General features: G+C 37.1%; 1 protein-coding gene and 1 long non-coding RNA gene across 3 annotated transcripts in view; both read right to left on the bottom strand.

Moving 5' to 3' along the window:
- The window catches only part of LOC121731354 (calcium uniporter protein, mitochondrial), a 173,818-nt gene that overhangs the window by 10,925 nt on the left and 143,280 nt on the right, over positions 1–19,613 (bottom strand). For both annotated transcript variants that reach the window (XM_042120757.1, XM_042120756.1), the window contains 2 exons: positions 6,117–6,238; positions 4,001–4,156 (listed from right to left, as the gene is read on the bottom strand). In XM_042120757.1, coding sequence (XP_041976691.1) covers positions 4,001–4,156; positions 6,117–6,238 — 278 coding nt within the window. The remainder of the gene's footprint in view (positions 1–4,000; positions 4,157–6,116; positions 6,239–19,613) is intronic.
- LOC121731355 lies at positions 8,595–19,494 on the bottom strand. Its single transcript, XR_006036217.1, has 4 exons — positions 19,365–19,494; positions 18,782–18,784; positions 15,978–15,987; positions 8,595–8,607 (listed from the first exon to the last, which is right to left on the bottom strand). It is a non-coding gene; the product is annotated as an uncharacterized LOC121731355 (long non-coding RNA).

Below are 19,613 nucleotides of genomic sequence, written 5' to 3' on the forward strand. Positions count from 1 at the left end.
TGATAAGACATAACTTGACATAAGATAAGGTAAGGCTTGCTTTCAATAACAAATCTTGGGCGAACGCTTATGTAACAGGCGTTCACCCAAGATTTGTTGGCGTTAGCCTAGTCAGTGTCCATAGACGACAAGAAACTATTATTATCTATACATATAAATAAAATTAGAGTGTCTGTTTGTAATATTAAAATAACCGTTTTTTACTACATGCATATGAATATTTAGACGGTACTTACACCAAAATAACAATTTTTAGAATTTTTGTCTGTCTGTATGTCTGTCTGTTTGTTCCGGCTAATCTCCGAAATGACTGGACCGATTTTGACGGGACTTTTATTGGCAGATAGCTGATGTAATAAGGAGCAACTTAAGCTACTTTTTAACCGACTTCCAAAAAGGAGGTTTTACATTTTTTATTTTTTACCTATGTATTTTACATTTTGTTGACGCGGACGAAGTCGCGGGTAACAGCTAGTAGTTTATATAATTCATGAATATTCTCGTCGAACCTACTAAAATATTATATTTATTGTGAATTTTCTACGTCCGAGATAATTTCCGAACTTGTGCTGGTAGTTCTATTTGCTTGCTACAAGTAAACAAATTCTGCAAACCTTTGTTTTAAAATACTTTTGTTTTTCATGTTTAATGCTACAACTCTATTGCATATCGTTTCATGTTTCGCGAGCGACCCATCCTGGAAAAACTTTGCCGCAACATCAACATGTTCTAATTTAAATTTCAAATCGCAATGCTATACAAATAAATATGGCGATTTAATACCCGTTACGGTGTATACTGTTAATTAGTTTCGTACCAAGTCGCACGAATCACGTGAGTCTTATGCTAAGTACTCACATGCGGTTTTGCTCGATAGTTTTACTCCAAATCGAGTAATAATAATTACTGTGTGGACCGCAAAACTCACAGATCGAAGGCTCACATCGAGCCGGCTCGATGGAATTAAATATATCGATTTAGAATAAAACTATCGAGTGATGCTGAATGTGTGGACGAAATCCCGAACCGCGAGTTTTGCTCGACGTTATTGCTCGATCGAGCAAAACCGTATGTGAGTCCTTAGCATTACACATAATGCCAGTAATAAAACTGTCATAACACCTAGCCCAGCGTAGCTAGCACGGGGTTTCCCAGTCGATTCTTCGGAAGAAAGTAATGGCAGTTTCTTTCCCATGTCTACATATCTTATTCCCGAGCATGGCACCACCCATCGACTTGAGTTTCAGTGGACAAAGACAAGAAACTCTTTCCATAGCAACCATTAAATCAACGGCAATTATTTTTTTTTGACATTAGCTTCTTGGTTCTTTTTTTTAATTATGGCATCTCGGCTATAAAACCATGGCCAGTGTCGAGTAAATGGCGGCAAATTCAAAAAATCGACGTGTAGCAACCTTGTCTATAGCCAGAATTATAGTTTTGATCTACGAAATACGAATAATAAAAACTAAGGAACTTTATTATTCGTAGTTTGTAGATCAAAACTATAATTCCGGCTATAGACAGGGTTGCTATACATCGATTTTTTGAATTTGCCGCCATTTACTTGACACTGGCCATGGTTTTATAGCCAAGTGCCATAATAAAAATAAAAACAGAATCAAGAAACTAAATGTCAAAAGCGGATCGTCATGCTTGACTTATAGATTTTCAAAAGCGAAAGATATCGAGATAGGAAAGAAACTTTTACTCCAATGTTTTTCCGGTAAAACTGTCAAAATTTAGTTTCTTTCGTTTGTCTACGTGCTTGTGCTAGCAATGCAGGTGAGCCTTTTTTTTATACACAGGGAGAACCCATCATGGGTGCCCCGGGTTGGGGATGTGCCTCAGTTAGCTGAAGAACCCGGGGGGTATGTGGGACTCTTACCCACTAAAATCACCTGCGGTTTGCCTTCAGCCATATACGGAGAGATATACTGGATCTGTCTAACACAGGACTCCCTCCACGCCCGGCCGGTCTACCTCAAAAGGGACCGGACTTCCACCAAAGTAAGGGAACGCTCCGGCAAACTGAAGCGATCTCCTAGGCGCCGGGACTAACTAAGCCGGGCAGGTTCCCATCCTCGCCCGGAGCCCCGGATTAGACGGAAAGTTGGAGGTTCGCGTAACGACGCCTCCGCACTCCCGTCCTACGCCGGCGGAGAGCCCAGGTGAGCCTAGGTAAGGAATACTAACTACGTACAGACCATTAAGATTGGGTGAATATATCTCTCGACTTTATATTTTGATGACTTGTACGTGGCTTTGTTTTCGCATTGCAGAATATAGACGAGAACGTAGACTAATCTACACATATTTTAAGTAGGTACTCTCCTTGTTGGGAAAGATAAATTAATTTGGGAAAGGAAAGCGACGGATATATATTATATTTTAATTGTTACACTGTAGCTATTGTGTCATTATAAAAGTATTAAGGTCGTCCTTTGGGACGAGGCTATCATTTCGTTGGGTAGGATTTCTGGAAATCCAACATAATAAATATTTTGGAAGTTAAATTTACTTTTTTTTTAATATTTCGTTTTTTAAGAAATATTTTATGTGCAATTAATTTCATTTCATAAAAACAATTGCCAAATATACCTAATAATACTTACGCAAATCACCTAAATAAAATTGTATCTTTTTATTATATTTTTTTAAACACATTTTCTCAAGTCGGGTTTTTCACACAAGCACGCTCGTCTCCCGACGTTTTCCACTTTATAAATCTAAATAGGCTGACGTCTTATCCTAGAGAGCACTCCGCTAGGCTTTTAGAATATGCTCCTGTTTTATGTTGGTATACAGGGTGTAACAAAACTAAGTTATAATAGGTACTTTAGAGTGCGTATGTGTTCCTTAAATAGTGTTCACTTTGAAAGTAGCAGCTTCGAAAGAACAATTTTTTGTGATTTTTATGGACAAGCATGAACAAATTGAACAATCAACATCGATCGTTTTCATATTATGATAGTGCGTTGTCTTAAATACCCTCACGAAGTTCCCTTATCCATTTAATTCCCTTCCATCCACCACGTAGGTCAATTAACTGTAGTAGGTCGTCAAGTGAAGTTGTTTGCGGCCCTCAGCTACAAGGGTTAATCTACTCATCACTGAGCGGTCCAATATTGAATTTTCCGATAGAGATTCATGTTCAATATTGATTTAAGGAGTAAGTGAAGCAATTAATGGAATAATATTATCTACTCTACTAGCCTGAGCCCTCAATATTTCGTAGTCAAGTGTAGAGTATATTTGTGATCCAATCAATACAACTTAGCTGATTCTGCAAATAGCAGAGTATTTTTATCATAGAGCCATAATAAACATTTTAGTTACAGTTAGCAACAGTTAGTTGCTACAAACTTTATGCTGGCTTTCAAAATATTACCCGACGATTGCTGCTACTAAGGCAATCAGGAGCAGCATACTATAGAAGTTAATATTTAAGCTGAAAAACATGGATTGCAAAAAGTCTACTCGCGGTTATTTCAATGAATGATAATAATAATATTATTATCATTATGTTCTCCTACTATTATTATTTGAGGTATTCCACTAGGAGTTCGTCTATTCAATAAGGCTTCTGGTTGACTTTAAACACATAAATCAATTAGTACGCTCGTGAATAGAAAAACTCCTGCCAAAAGCCCTATGAAAGGCATAAGAAAGTTACAATGTCTCGAACGTGTAATGCTAGTCTAGGAGTCAATTTTATATTAGCGCAGAGTCGAAGCGCATCGAAGCGAATTACCAAAACTGAACAACCTTAACTCCAGAGCGTAACGCATATACCTATTACTTCTGAGAGTTTATCGGCGTTGGTCACGCGCATTCGCGCGAATGCGCGCTTCTTTTTAAATTCTCAGAAGTAATGTGTGCGTTAACGCTTTGGGTTGGATTTATTATGTTCAGTTTTGGTTCGTTTCGATGCGCTTCGACTACGTGCTAGTATAAATAATTGACCTATGTGTGAGAGAGAGAAGGAAGTTTATCTCACCTGTGCCGGACTCTTCACGTGGTACTCGACGTCGTTGATGAGCAGGCGGAAGTCGTTCTCGAGGAGCGACTCAATGGTGTCGCTGGCTGCGATGCGCACGCGCTCGTCTGCCGCCATCGCGACCGCGCGCTCCACGCCCCGGTCCTCCGCCTTCACCTGCGGGGGGGGAACGCTTTAAAGTGTCGTATATTGCAAATTAATAATACATGGTGTAACAAAACTAAGTGAATATACTTAAGGGAGTTTATGAAACCCTGTGTCAAGTTCACTGTGAAAGTAGCAGCGCTGAAAGAGTAACTTTTTTTCACCTTTGTATGGAAAATCATGAAGCGGGAGTAATTTGCCCATACAAATCGCAAAAAAAGTGATCTAGAAGTTAAGCGCTGCTACATAATTTTAAATTTAACCTAGCTGACATACTACGTGGGAGAGCCATGCTTCGGCACGAATGGGCCGGCTCAACCGGAGAAATACCACGTTCTCACAGAAAACCGGCGTGAAACAGCGCTTGCGCTGTGTTTCGCCGAGTGAGTGAGTTTACCGGAGGCCCAATCCCCTAACCCCTACCCTATTCCCTTCCCTACCCTCAACTATTCCCTTCCCTACCCTCCCCTATTACCCTATTCCCTCTTAAAAGGTCGGCAACGCACTTGCAGCTCCTCTGATGCTGCGAGTGTCCATGGGCGACGGAAGTTGCTTTCCATCAGGTGACCCGTTTGCTCGTATGCCCTCTTATTTCATAAAAAAAAAACATTTTTATTTTTTTCGTATCCTTATTCCTTATGGTTGGTTTTCTATCATAAAGTATTATGTAACAACACTTAAAATTACAATTACTTAACAAGCTCCATGACATTTCTACCCATGCGCATCCAAGTAACAAGCAATTAGCAATTTGCATAACTACATTACTTATATAATTGTCCATTGTGGAAAACGCCAGGAAATTCCCAGCACATAAAGTATGCATAAATCACAGAATTATCAAATGCTAAACAAAAGCTATGAAAAATGTTTTACGGCCGCACACAGAGAGGTCAATGATTATGCTGAACTTAATTGAATGAAAAATTTAATAGGAAATGAAGTTTATGTCAAAATCTTTATCGAAGTAGAGTCATCAGTTATCATTAAATGTCTCTGAGTACGGTCCATAGTGCTTATTTACATTGATTAAAGTGATCCAGTATTTTCAGTTGAACGTTGGATTGAATTGTAACATGTTTACATACACATTGCTAGTAGCCGCTGGATGCTAAACATGTTTTCATTAGCACAGAGCTAAATCAGCGTTAGATCCAGTGACACTGGCGCCCGATACTGTATCAACGTAAATACGCATTGATTATGTCATTTTGCAAATACAAAGAAAGTTTACTACAGTAATATGGAAACACCAATCACAATAAACTCTCCGAAAGTTCGGTCTAAGGCCGGCCATAGACGGGCCGCATCTTGCAGTCTAACCGACTGCAAAATGCGGTTGCCGCACGGCCATCTGCAGTTTTCATACTAAATTCGTATCCGCAATGCACGTACCGCTCGAGCAGTTCTAAAACGGTCGATGCCGATTTCAACGCGACCGCTCTAGAACAGTCGGTCCCGACTGCAACTTGCGGTCCGTATAGAGCAAGGGTGGCCAACACGCGGCCCGCCGTCTGTTACCTTGTGGGCCGCGGAGCCGAGCACATTTTTTAGAGCACAAGTAAAAAAAGTTAATACTAAAATTACCTTATCATACCTAATATAAAAAGCAAACAAACACTTCTTTTTTTACTTTTAAAATAAAAGCTCTAACTACGTTATATACTCTATACTTATAGTCTATACTATAGAGTATAGACGGACCGCAAGTTGCAGGCCAGTCTAAGATCTTATTGCAAAAGGGCTGTTTTAAAATGGGAAAAATATGCTTTTCGCATCCTCGGCGGATAGGGCCATGTAGGACCCATCATGGGATCTACCTGCTTTAACTTCCATGATGCTCTACTCCCCGTTTAATTAAGACAAAATTGTGCGACATGATAAAATCCCACTGCAACATGGCAAGGCTACTTGTTGGCTACTCGTTTTATTGGTCTGTGAGACCACTGGGGCTACTCCAGTCTCCACGTACCTGTTCCAATAGATCGCCAACGGTCTGGGAGACGGGTCGCAGCGTGAACCGGCATTTCTCGCGGCGGGACGGCAGCGGGACGGTGATCACGGGCAGACCGCGCCGGTACGTCACCGACACTTCTGTAACAACCAGGAAAATGTCACTTTCAGGGAAATTGTCGATGACGACATAAAAATAAGTAAACTGTGTTGGAATAGATTACAGAATATTCTCAACTTTTTTTTTATGAAATAAGGGGGCAAACGAGCAAACGGATCACCTGATGGAAAGCAACTTCCGTCGCCCATGGACACTCGCAGCATCAGAAGAGCTGCAGGTGCGTTGCCGTCCTTTTAAGAGGGAATAGGTTAATAGGGGAGGGTAGGGATGGGAAGGGAAGGGAATAGGGGAGGGTAGGGAAGGGAATAGGATAGGAGTTTACCGGAGGCCCAATCCCCGGGCCTCCGGTAAACTCACGCCGGTTTTCTGTGAGAACGTGGTATTTCTCCGGTCGAGCCGGCCCATTCGTGCCGAAGCATGGCTCTCCCACGTATAAACTTTTTTAGAATACCACATTCTAAAAAAGTGGAACCAACAGAAGTGGCTTCATGTTTCAGAATGTAGAGAAGCGAAAAATGTACAACAAGGTACTTCTAGTCAAAAAACATTCGATCATTTCGACGAAGTTGGTAATAAAAAAAGAAGAGTTGATCGCCAAGTCGATATCGATGCCAAACGTCAAGTCTTTTTCGAACTTCGTTGTCAAAAATCGAATGAATGAAACTAAACTCAACGTTTAACTTTTTTAATGTTCAACAATTAACTTAAGTATGTTATTATATTATGGTAATATAACACGCACGTTAAATATAAAATATGCAAAAAAACAAATGGCTCAAGTCATAAAAACTAACTGTTTGGTACACTGACCCACAGTTACCGAAATTCCATTTTTCACGCGTCTTGACTCGACCACTCGTTTTTACCCAAAAATCAGGGAAAGTGAACAACGTAACTTTAACCATCAAGATTGCAAGATCTTGTTATCACACAATTAATTTAACATGATTTAATTACATACCTCGGTATCCCGAGGTATGTAATTAAATCATGTTAAATTAGAACGAATGGAAGAAAAATCTTTTTGAAAAGTGAAAACTTCTGAAGGCGCGAATTTTTTTTGTACCTAAACGTTCTATCTACTAGAGCTCAGAACCTTTAAAGTAATTTTTAATGTGTCACTAAAAATACATTTGAAAAATGTTGAGCATTGTATTTAAAATAGATATAGTAAAATCAATAAGGAGCTTCTGGGCAAAAATCATCTTAAGACTTTAAGACCCAATTTCACCAACCTATGTTTGTTAAATCCTAACGAGGCATTACCACAATAGACATAACGACATCATTCTGTCTACTCTGGCATTACTTAACGGACCTTGCAAAATTAAACAGACTGTTAAAATACTTATGTCCCAAAGTAAAAATTTAACAGCGGATTAGTAAATGCAATGTTAAGTGAACAACGAGTGAACAACTATCAATTCGTTCATTCTTGTTATAAGGCGACGAAATTGCAATGTACAAGATTAATACATGTTTAGCAGCCTCCATAGCAGGAATTAAATTTAACACCGTGTTAGGTGATTTAACATGACATTAGGGCATGGTGGAACGCTCGATAGCTCTAACAGGCCATTAACTGATTTAACAAGCCATTATTTATTTAACATTGCTTGATGAAACTGGGTCTAAATATGTTTTTTGTAACACTCCGCCAAACGCCAACTAGCCTATACACGAATATTATAATGTTGAGTAAAATGTAGGGTTGCAGATACAAATAAGCTAAGGTCTTCGAGTCCCGAAGGGCCTGATTACACCTACCGAGTAGAGTGGCAAGACAGTGCCCTCGGCCGAGCACATCCTTAATAAACATACCCAACGATGAGCGGAGGACACTGTCTCGCCAATTTACTCGGTAGGTGTGATCAGGCTCGAAGGTATAAAAATATGTTTTTTATGTACGGTAAGTAACAACTAGATACACAAGGATATTAATTCGACCTTAAGGCCCAGTAGTCCCTAAAATTAGCAGGTCGATGTCTGTCAGTACGAATATCGACGTTAATAATATTAAAATAACAATTTAATTATGAAAAACAGCGTTATAACAGTCATCTTTGAGATTTTTTTCAATAGAGCAGAATTTTTCAAATTGTGTACTGATATACCTTTGCGTATAGGAAATTTTCTCAATTTTAAAACGGTACTTACGAGGGCTGCTATTTATGTATCCGGAATTAAAAAAAGAAACAAACATATATAATTTAATATGGTTTTATTGCTTTTCAAAATCTTCGCCGCGATGATCGACACACTTTTGCATACGCTGGAACCAATTTTCATAGCACTTTTTCCATTCTGATTGAGGTATCTCCAAAACGTGCATTTTGAACGCATCAACAGCCTCTTCGCGGCTCGAAAAACGTTGACCACGTAATTTGTTCTTCGCGTATGGAAATAAAAAGAAATCGTTAGGTGCCAAATCAGGGCTGTACGGCGGATGACCAGTCAATTCGATCTTTTGACCCTCCAAAAACTGAGTTGTTTCAGCTGAGGTGTGACAGCTAGCATTGTCGTGATGTAATATGATTCTGCGTTGTCGGTTGTCCTTTCTTATTTCTTCAAAGACTTCTGGTAAACAAATGGTCGTATACCATTCAGAATTAACCGTTTTACGATTCTCTAATGGCACTGTAGCCACATGTCCATTAATTCCAAAAAAACAGGCGACCATTTGCTTCAAAGTACTTTTTGCACGTGTAACTTTTGTTGGTTTCGGCTCATCTTGGAACACCCACACCGTTGACTGTTGTTTAGTTTCGGGGTCATATGCATAGATCCAAGATTCATCACCTGTGTAGATATTATAAACGGCTTTTGACGTACCACGGTTGTATTTTTTTATCATTTTTTTCCACCAATCGACACGAGCCCGTTTTTGATCGATTGTCAAGTTGTGCGGAATCCAACGCGAACATACTTTTTTTACAGCCAAATGTTCGTGTAATATCTTATGTATGCTCGTCATACTTATGCCTAAGGACGCCTCTATCTCGCGATATGTAACATGACGATCACGCATTATTAGTTCCCGCACAGCATCTATATTTTGTGGGACAACAGCTGTTTTTGGGCGACCTTCTTTATTTTCATCCGTGAGCATAGACCGCCCACGATTAAACTCACTGTACCAGTGATAAACAGTGGTTTTTGATGGTGCTTCATCTCCAAAAGTTGCGGTGAGTTGAATAAAGCACTGTTGTTGATTTAGCCCACGCCGAAAATCGTAGTAAATCATTGCACGAAAATGTTCACGCGTTAAATCCATGGCAAATGAAGACACGCAATTTTCAAAATGACGCCACAATGGAAAAATAATTGACAGTCACATGAAACAAAATGTATTCTTCAACCAAAGAGTTCTATTTTCAAATGTTGTAATTACTTTTTAAATATTGTTCTTGTAAGTGGCCAGTTCCGGATACATAAATAGCAGCCCTCGTATTTTATACTTAAATAATGACATTTCCTTTACTAAAAACGTGTTTTAAAAAACCCATTTTACGTAGTTGCAACAACCACAGCGCCTTAACGGGTGGACGTTTACATACCATGACTAGCTGTCCCGGCAAACGTTGTTTTGCCATAGAATGATTTTCCCTGTTTTCCTGCTTTTCTCTTGAAGTTTTTTCTGAATTTTTTTTCTATAGACCACACGGAGCCCGAGACCTTTCCAACGAATGCAAAACCGTGGAAATCGGTTCGTGCGTTCAGTTCAGTTATAGCGTCAGGAAGGAAAACCCGACTTATTTTTATATATTAGTTTACAAAAGATAATTTAGTAACCAAAGATTGAAGATAGAAAAATGAGATCGAAAGTCAAAGATTCAAAAACTTTCTAGGCACAATTAAGACGCCCCATGCCGAACAATCTCACAATCAGGCCTATTTGCATGCACAACACTACACCCTTATTATGGGAATAGGGTTAACAACGTTTATTTTTTCCACACAAATTGTAAATTTTCTTTTATCTTTTATTTAAAACCCCGAAAGTCAAACTATTTAGGATTATGAAAACTGACTTAAATATCTGTTTTATATAAAGCTAAGTAATTTTAAGTCAAACAGAGATAAAAGAATAGTGTAATAAGTAATGCTGCAAATTTGTGTGATAACCCTAAGAATAGGGTTACCACAATGGTTCCAGTGCGGACGCAGCCTGATAACTTGGCCCACATGCCCACTAGCCGTATGTAGAGTCGCTGATAAGCTGCTGTACCGACTGTGAACCGTATCACTGCAGTATTAGAGTCCAATATTCAGCACACAAGTATACTCGCCGAAGTACAGCCGCGTTCACAGAGCATTCATAATATATTAATACTAGATGTCCCGCGCGGCTTCGCCCGCGTAAATTAGAAATTTTACAGAATACGTAGCTACATTTTCCCATAAAAAATATTTCCCCCGTTTTTCCCACATTTTCCTGAGTTTCTTCTGTCGTATTAGTCTTAGAGTAATAATATAATATAACCTTCTCGATAAATGATGAGTCTTACTCGATAAATGATCTATCTAACACTGAGATAAGTTTTTAAATCGGACCTGTAGTTTCTGAGATTGACGCGTTCAAGCAAACATACTCTTCAGGTTTATAATATTAGGTAGATATAGATTTTTTTTAATTATCGCTTGACAAACTCGAGTCTCGTACTAAAAGACTATGAAATGGTATAATATGGTAGTGATGATGATGATGATGATGATGAAGAATGTAATTTGCATAGTAGCATATGCTTTCTGTTCTTAAAACAACGCCGAAACTCCCAAACTTGTATCTATAAAGAATCAGGAATTCTCTCAGCACCTTCCGAACCACGGTATACCAGGTATAATATCTCGGTGCAAAATCTTACTTGTTGGTAGCATATGCTTAGAATACTTCTCACGAAACCGAAGTCACCATATGTTTCCCTATAAGTTTTGAGGAGTTCCCTCGATTACTTATGGATCCTTCATCAGATCACCACTTTTCTGAATATAATACCAAATTGGGATGATAGCCTATATACCAAAAGAAAAATTTTGAAAATCGGTTAACAAACGGCGTATTAATCGTTGAATATAAGAAAACGAACATAACACCTCCCCCATTTTGAAAGTCGGTTAAAATTGTAGCCTATGTGTTATTTATTTAATATTTTAATCAGCACATGAATTGAATAACAAAATTTTTTTCAAATTAATCGTAGCACCATCTGTCAGGACAAACTAAAATTGAAATAGAATAATATTGAATGCGATGATAGCGCCGTCCGCCGGATCTAATGTAAAACATTCCAAAATCAACAACTCCTTATAAATAAGAATTTAATTGAAAAAACATTTTCCAGTAGACCAAACTGTAAATCTAAACCATTCTCGAATCTCCACGAACACACACAAAAAATTTCATCAAAATTGGTCCAGTCGTTTAGGAGGAGTTCAGTCACATACACACGCACACAAGAAATATATATATTAAGATGTTAATACCACTTTCATACATATACAGAAGTTTTTATGGGTTTTGCACAAAAACCAGAGAAATGAATATTATTATGCGCTTCTGAAACTATAATTAATATTCCGTACTTACATCCGAAACAGAGGAAAACGAAAAGCTTACGATTTAATGGAAAAGTGTTTTTGTTACGAAAGGATTGCTGATTTGATCACAATAATATTATCTCTCTTGTTCCTTCATCAAATGAGTATGATATTTTAACAAATGCTTCATTAGCTTACCGCTGAGAGAATATAATATTAATTAATGATTATTATTTAACTGTAGTAAATAATGAAGATTTTAACATCAGTTACATACATTTTATCTCAAGGTTATGTAGGTAATCATTAAATGTCTCTGAAAATGGCCGATAGTCATAATTAAAAAAACTAGACTAGTGCAAGTTTTCAGGCCCATATTATATTTTATTTCAGCTGTGAAATGGAAAAAACCTGAGAATATTTTATCTATTTTCTAAAAAACTTCTTAGTATCATTACGCCGATATTCATGACGATACCGCGCTAACTTTCATGAGTTATCGTTCACAAATCACACCGCGACTCCAGTGAGCTGCTGATAAATTGTTAAGATTGTGTTTACACCATAACAATAATAATATCCGCTACTTTGTTTCACTTATATTATGAGCAAAAATTAGCAATACAGAAGCTTTTCCGAGAGCGTAATTTTCACTACAAACCTCTAAGATCAGCAGACAGCAGCCAGACCAGCAATCAGCATAATATTGTGAAGGTACTAAGTACCTTTTTTTATGGAATAAGGGGGCAAACGAGCAAACGGGTCACCTGATGGAAAGCAACTTCCGTCGCCCAGGGACACTCGCAGCATCAGAAGAACTGCAGGTGCGTTTCCGGCCTTGGTAATAGGGGAGGGTAGGGAAGGGAATAGGGGAGGGTAGGGAAGGGAATAGGGGAGGGTGAGGAAGGAAATAGGTGAGGGTAGGGAAGGGAAAAGGGTACGGGATTGGGCCTCCGGTAAACTCACTCACTCGGCGAAAGCCAGCCCATTCGTGCCGAAGCATGGCACGACCATTGTGTTCAGGCTACTTATCAGATTTTAATGAAACATAATTAGTCTAAGCGATAAGTTGAGAATGGCGAAATATAGAGATAAGGGTCATAAAAATACGTGCGATAGCTCATTAGACTCGGGAAGACGTCTAGAAAAAATATGTATCGGAAGCGTGTATTAGCACACAAGAAATTGCAAAAGTTATAAGCAAATTAGGTTGCCAAAAAAAAGGTACTACGTTTCTTGTTAAAAACTCCGAAACTATTAACATTTAAGAATTAATAATACTAAGAATTAATTTATAAGAATTAATAAATTCTGCACTTTGTTTTACATCGTTGTTTTTGTATTTTTTAGGAGATTCAGAAAAAGAATATAAAAAAGTTCAGAATTTTTTATAACAAATTTTTAAGTTAATAAACAATGAAATTGTTGATAAAAAAAATTTGTTTTTGTAACCATATTGAGGACGATCAATCATGATTTTTAAGAGGAAAATTTTTTCTAACTAATAATTTAAACAATTGAAATATTAAAAAAAACGATTATAAACAATAAAATATTGTTATTAAGAAAAAAAATTGTTTCTAAAAATCATAATATTTTCAAGAGAATAAAGGTAAGAAAAAAGTTTTTTAAAAGCATCGAAATAGTCCATTGGTTTATAAATTTTTTATTAGCAAATGGCAGAAAAAAAATTTTTTTTAGTTAATACATGTCCTTCATTGATATGAAAACAATTACGTGATAATAAATGAAACAAATTTTTTTCGACAATATTACTTGGATTTCTAGTTTTTTTGTTCAAGTTAAAAAATTAAGTATTAAATTTTTTAAACTTTTATGGCGTGATCTTGTTAAGTATGTTTATGTCAAGGGCTCCACGAAGTGAAAAATTTTTACGAAAATTATTTAAGATTTTATTTAAAGTATAATGAGGACGGAAGTTCGAAAAAAATTCGTTACTTAACATTCGTCTAATTTGTTGAAAAATTAACTCGAAGTTAAATTTCCAACGGGAGCAAATTCTTTGAAGTGTTCGGAATGCACCATAAGTTTTTGAAATTTTTAAATTAATATTTAATACCTTTAAAAAAATAATCAGTGTGACGTGCTCGGTTTTGAAGCCGCGCGCGCGCTATCTAAAAATGCCGCGCGGAGGCTTACTTTCAGCGTTAAATTAGAATTATAAATAATAGAGATAGAATTCCGGGAGTTGGGAGTTTTCTTATGGAAATTTTCTCCTCTTTAAGAATCTTTTTTTTAAACTTCTTAAATGTTAATAGTTTCGGAATTTTTAAGAAAAAACGTAGTACCTTTTTTTTGGCAACCTAATTTGCTTATAACTTTTGCAATTTTTTGTGTGCTAATACACGCTTCCGATACATTTTTTTAGACGTCTTCCCGAATCTAATGAGCTATCGCACGTATTTTTATGACCCTTATCTCTATATTTCGCCATTCTCAACTTATCGCTTAGACTAAATATAATATAAATCAATACGTTCTTAATAATAGCCTGGATTACAAAGGCTATAATAAAATAGCCCTACTTTGGGTATATTGCTATAACTTTTGTTTACAAATCTCTTGCTTGTACGTTGTGACGTATCGCATACCGCGGTCCGATCGGGATGCGCGGGCGCCGACAGACACAATAATTGCTTGTCACTTTCTTAATTATGAACGTCATTCCGATCGTTTCTCCGCTTCGACTCGTCTGATGTATAATTTCCGAGATTTTACTTTAATCGTCGCGAGATGAATGCGAGGCATTTTTTACTTCCGTTCGCGATTCTCCAACATCGTCGGATTAAAGTTAATCGTGATCAGTTTATAATTGCTTGGATTGGATAATTTAATTACTTTGAAAGTAATTAATCATTCTAATTGTGACTCATGGTAATTATTTATAACAATTATCTCATTATATTCTACACCCGATTCCAAAATTTTAATGCAACATTAATACAGTTTATTTCTTTCATGTTTTTATCAAACAGTAAAATAGACTTTACGAGTCAACCAATAAAAGTAAAACAACTGACTTCGGAGTTCGGAGTTTTCACCAATCAAAATGCGTTTGACAATGTTTCAACGCTTCTTGAGAACCATAATATTGTAGTTTGATAGAAAACCAGAATCATGGAAGAAACGGCGCAATTAGGGAATGCAAATCTCGCGAGATTGGGCCTCAAGCGAGATCCCGCGAGTTTATGAATACAATACCGCGAGATCTCGCCACTTTCGAGATCTCGCGAGATTAGCAGTTTGGTGGGTTTTTTTGCAAATAATCACAATATTTGAATACATTACGAAAAAAAGTAATAAATATTATAACGTCCGCAGCGCGTAAAATCAAAAGGGCATATTTTAAGGTACCCAACGTTTTATCGTGGAAGCCGGCGTCCACGATAACGTCGTCACGTTATCGTAGATGTCGGCTTTTGTCATTCTGGACGTCTCCAGAATTATTACTGTTTTTACTCCGTGATCGCAACTCCGTCCGTGTCAGTCCGCGCTTCGAATAAGACGTTTTTATGCTCAAGTGCAATCTCGTCAAACTCACGAGATCTCGCCTTTTTTTCGTCCGAGATCAATCTCGCGAAAAAAGGCCGAGATCTCGCGAGAACGAGATTGCATTCCCTAGGCGCAATACCTGAAGAGAAGTAGGTACCGTTAACTACTTTCAACAATATCAATTTCAATTTCTTTAAAAAATATTATCATCTCGTCCCATCAATATAGACAATTTAATTCCACAAACTTGGGACGACAACGTTTTTAAAATTAAAAAAGTTTGTCCTTTGTTGTCACTTTATCATTTTCCCGGACAAGAGCGATGATGGTAGCGTGTGGTTTCGTACCTGTATTGTGTGCTTGAAACCAATTCATTACAGCCACAATGGAAAATTGAAACATCGCACAAAGCGCTGCGAAAATATTCAATTATAGTTCGCGCGTATGTGGGATGTGCATGCACACAGCCTTATTAGCGCTTATGTAATTAAAGTTAAACTGAGTAAGCTAAGAACTGGTGGTATATTATTTTATTTACTTTTTAGTATTTGTTGTTGCCGCTATGGCAACAGAAATACATTATTTGTGAAAATTTCAGAAGTCTAGCTGTAGCGGTTCTTGAGATACAGCCTGTAGACAGACAAACAGATAACAAAGTCAAAGTAACAGGGTCCCGTTTTTACCCTTTGGGTACGAAACCCTAGAAACTGAAAAAATACTTAAATGTAATATTTACAGCCTGAGACCTGCTGAGACTCAAAGTATGGAAATATAACCACTAATATCAAATGTCATCTAAATCAGTTCTAAAATTTTAACGTGAAAAGGTAACAATCTAATGCTACGTTTCTACGCTTGCCGAGGCTTGGCAAGCGTCCACAAGGCACAAGCGTCCGCAAATCTCGCTTGGCATTTGGAAATCGTTTATACGCTTGTGAATGCGTCAGTGTTACTGAACTTATGTCGGCTATTAACATCTTTGGGGTTACATATTACATTTTTCGGTTTGGTCATATTCCAAAAACGATAAACTCTCTTCGTTCGACCAGCCACTCGTTTGAGTCAAAACTAGACGTGCGTTTATCGCGAGATCACAGCGGTGACTAAGCGCGCGCCAACGTGTGAACGCGTCGCAAACGTTTGCCGCAAGCGCCCTTTGATCTGTGTCCAAAAAGCGACACTACTCCGGGTCGGATACAAGCGTTAAGCGTCCGCAAGCTCACGCAAGCCAAGCCAGATATTTTTTTTACACGCTTGTGCTTGTGGACGCTTGCCAAGCCTCGGCAAGCATAGAAACGCAGCATTACGATATATTAAATACTTTCGAATAAGAAATAATATATTTAACACCGATATTACATAAATAGCCCTATTATGTAGTCTTTTTCATTCTAAGTAGAGCATGGTAATGTAAAACCCACAAAAATACCAAAATTATTATAAAAATTTCTAAATTTTCTCTGTGGGTGGTAGAAACACAATACTTACAAGTAAGAGGGTGGTAATATTGATAACATGAATGAATTGGTCCTTCGAGCCCAACGGGCTTCGAACAAAGCTTTCGGATGATAGATATCAAATTACTGGGAGTATTATTTACAAGGCTGGCTAACAACTAAATTTAGATTCAGGTCACATAAACATTAAGAACCAGGGGCCAGATTCACAAGCTTAGAATATAGTTTCGATCGTAGGCTGTCTCGCTCAAGTACGCACATGTTTGACGTGCGAATGACACGGCCTGCGAACGAAATGCCATTCGATGCTTGAGAATGAGAGTGCTAGCTTTACACGTGTCTAGTATAATAATATATTAGGATTTCGTCTTTACACAAACTTAGAAGTTCCTTATACATATACAAGGTGTAACAAAACTAATCAATGATAATACTTTAGGGTGTGTATTCTTGTAGAGAGTTCACTGTGAAAGTGGTAGCGCTGAAAGACCAACAATTTTTTCACTTTTGTATGGGAAAACTCGTGACGCTGGGACGCTTGCCCATACAAAATTGAAAAAAAATTTGGTCTTTCAGCGCTGCTACTTTCACAGTGAACTCTCTACGAGAATACACAACCTAAAGTATTATCACTTAGCTTTGTTACACCGTGTACAACGTCGCGTCCCAAAAACTTACCTTGGAATATTTGGACAATATATTTTATCTCCTGGCCCTTTTTTCGAAGTTACAATAAAAAAAAAAATGTTCAAGAATGTTACAAGCTACAAAATTTTGCTCTCAACTTTATACGACAACACTGTTTTAAATTGGGCATACAAACATTTTGCACGGCGAAAATTATCATATGCTTTTCCAGTGGACTTAAAGTGATACCTACCAAATTTCATCAAAATCAGTTGAGCTGCTTAAGCCTCATCAAGTAACAGATAGACAAACACAGTTTTGGATTAAAAATACATATTAGTTATATATAAATAAACTACTTCTATTTAAAAATTTATCAAGAAGTAAGTGGTCTCTTCCACTGGGATTCCTTTCCGTTAGTACCTGTGACAATATTTACATACCGTCGGCTTAGTGCAAGAACTCATTAACTGCAAAAAATCATTAAGTACAGTTAATAACAGCTATGAACCCGCCGTGATGAGATCTATATAATACAAAAACTCACTAATTGCTAGCTTTTATAGTTTGGACTCTATGACTGAGCAATAAAATCGATAATTGCGAATTGAGAGGTCATGTTGACACAAAAATCTCTAAGGTACTTTAATTAATTTTTTCAGCAAGAAAAATATTTTAAGCACCATATCTCGTAACAACAAAAATCGTAAAGATAAATTAATTACTTTTTTTAAGTCCTAAGTTAGTTCAAAGCTACAGAATGTTTCATAAAAAGTCACTATCTGTACTTAGTTAATTTTATAAAATAAAAATATGCAACAAGACGTCATTACATTGTTGTAACATATTCTATCGATGTCAGTATTGTTTATAGAATGTGATTGTTTATAGGTGTGTAAAAAGAGTATTTAGATAGCAACCTTTCCATATCTAAAATGTACGAGCTTTATGAAGAAAAATGCAAAAGTGCATCAAGGCCTACAGTATCCATAAATGTATATCGCAACATATTTTGCACACAATACAATAAAGATTTTTACAAACCTAAAAAAGATCAATGCTTGACATGTCACAAGTATAACATTGCTAAATCACAAAACAGTCCCGAACTTGAGGCTCGACAGAAAGAATACGAAGAACATATATCTTTAAAAGAGCAAAGCCGTAAAGCAAAAGAGTTAGATAAAATCAGAGCAAATGAGGATGAAAGCTTCAATTCTATTACAATTGACTTACAAAAAGTATTACATTTCCCAACTAGTAGTATTTCTCTGTTATACTATTTACGTAAGTTGAATGTATACAATGCTACTATCTATGAAGCTCGTACTCCAAATGATGGCTTCTGTTATTTGTGGACTGAGGTAGATGGCAAAAAAGGTAGTGATAAAGTAGGAACTGCATTATATCTCTGGATTAAACGTTTACCATCTACAGTAACAGAAATATCAATATTTTCTGACACAGCCGGAGGCCAAAATCGCAATCAGTTTTTGTTATGCTTGCAGCTGTATTTAGTTCAAACAACACACCTTAACGTTATAGAACACAAATACCTCGAGTCTGGACACAGCCATATGGAGGTTGATAGCATGCATAGTGCTATAGAAAATAAGATGCGGTTTATTCCTGTGTTTTCCATGATTGACTTATGCAATGTAATAAGATTAGCGAGATCAAACAGAAATTCTAAAAAAAGTACTGGTAAAAAGCAACCATACCAACCTATTGTAATGAATAACACAGATATTTTAGACTTGAAAACATTGAGAGATAGCATGATGGTGAATAGATCTATAGGATCCGATGGAGAAACAATGCATTGGCTTAAGGTTAAATGTTTTAGGTTCGAGAAGAAAAGACCTAATACAGTTCTATACAGATACGACTTCACATCAGATTACAAAGAACTTGATGTATCAAAAAAAGGATTTAATGAAACCTTGAGTAAAACTATGAATTTACGAAAGAGAAAAAATGTCAGTGACACTAATAAAGTTGATTATAATACGTTTGACCTGTTTGAAGAAAATTTGGATTGGCGTAGCGTTTCACAAACGTGTTTGAACGTGTTCCGCTGTATTTGTCAAACAAGATCTCATGATCTCAAACCGATTCTAGCTAATTGTTTGACAAACATGATTGATTCACGTTTGTCTGCCTGCGCTGCTGTTTGATGAAAACGTAAATTACGTCAAACATGTTTGTCAAACAAATTAACAGTGTACTTAAGAGAAGCGTAGAATTTTTACTTATTTGG

The sequence above is a fragment of the Aricia agestis genome, chromosome 10 (assembly GCF_905147365.1).
Source record: "Aricia agestis chromosome 10, ilAriAges1.1, whole genome shotgun sequence".
Classification (NCBI taxonomy): Eukaryota; Metazoa; Arthropoda; class Insecta; order Lepidoptera; family Lycaenidae; genus Aricia; species Aricia agestis.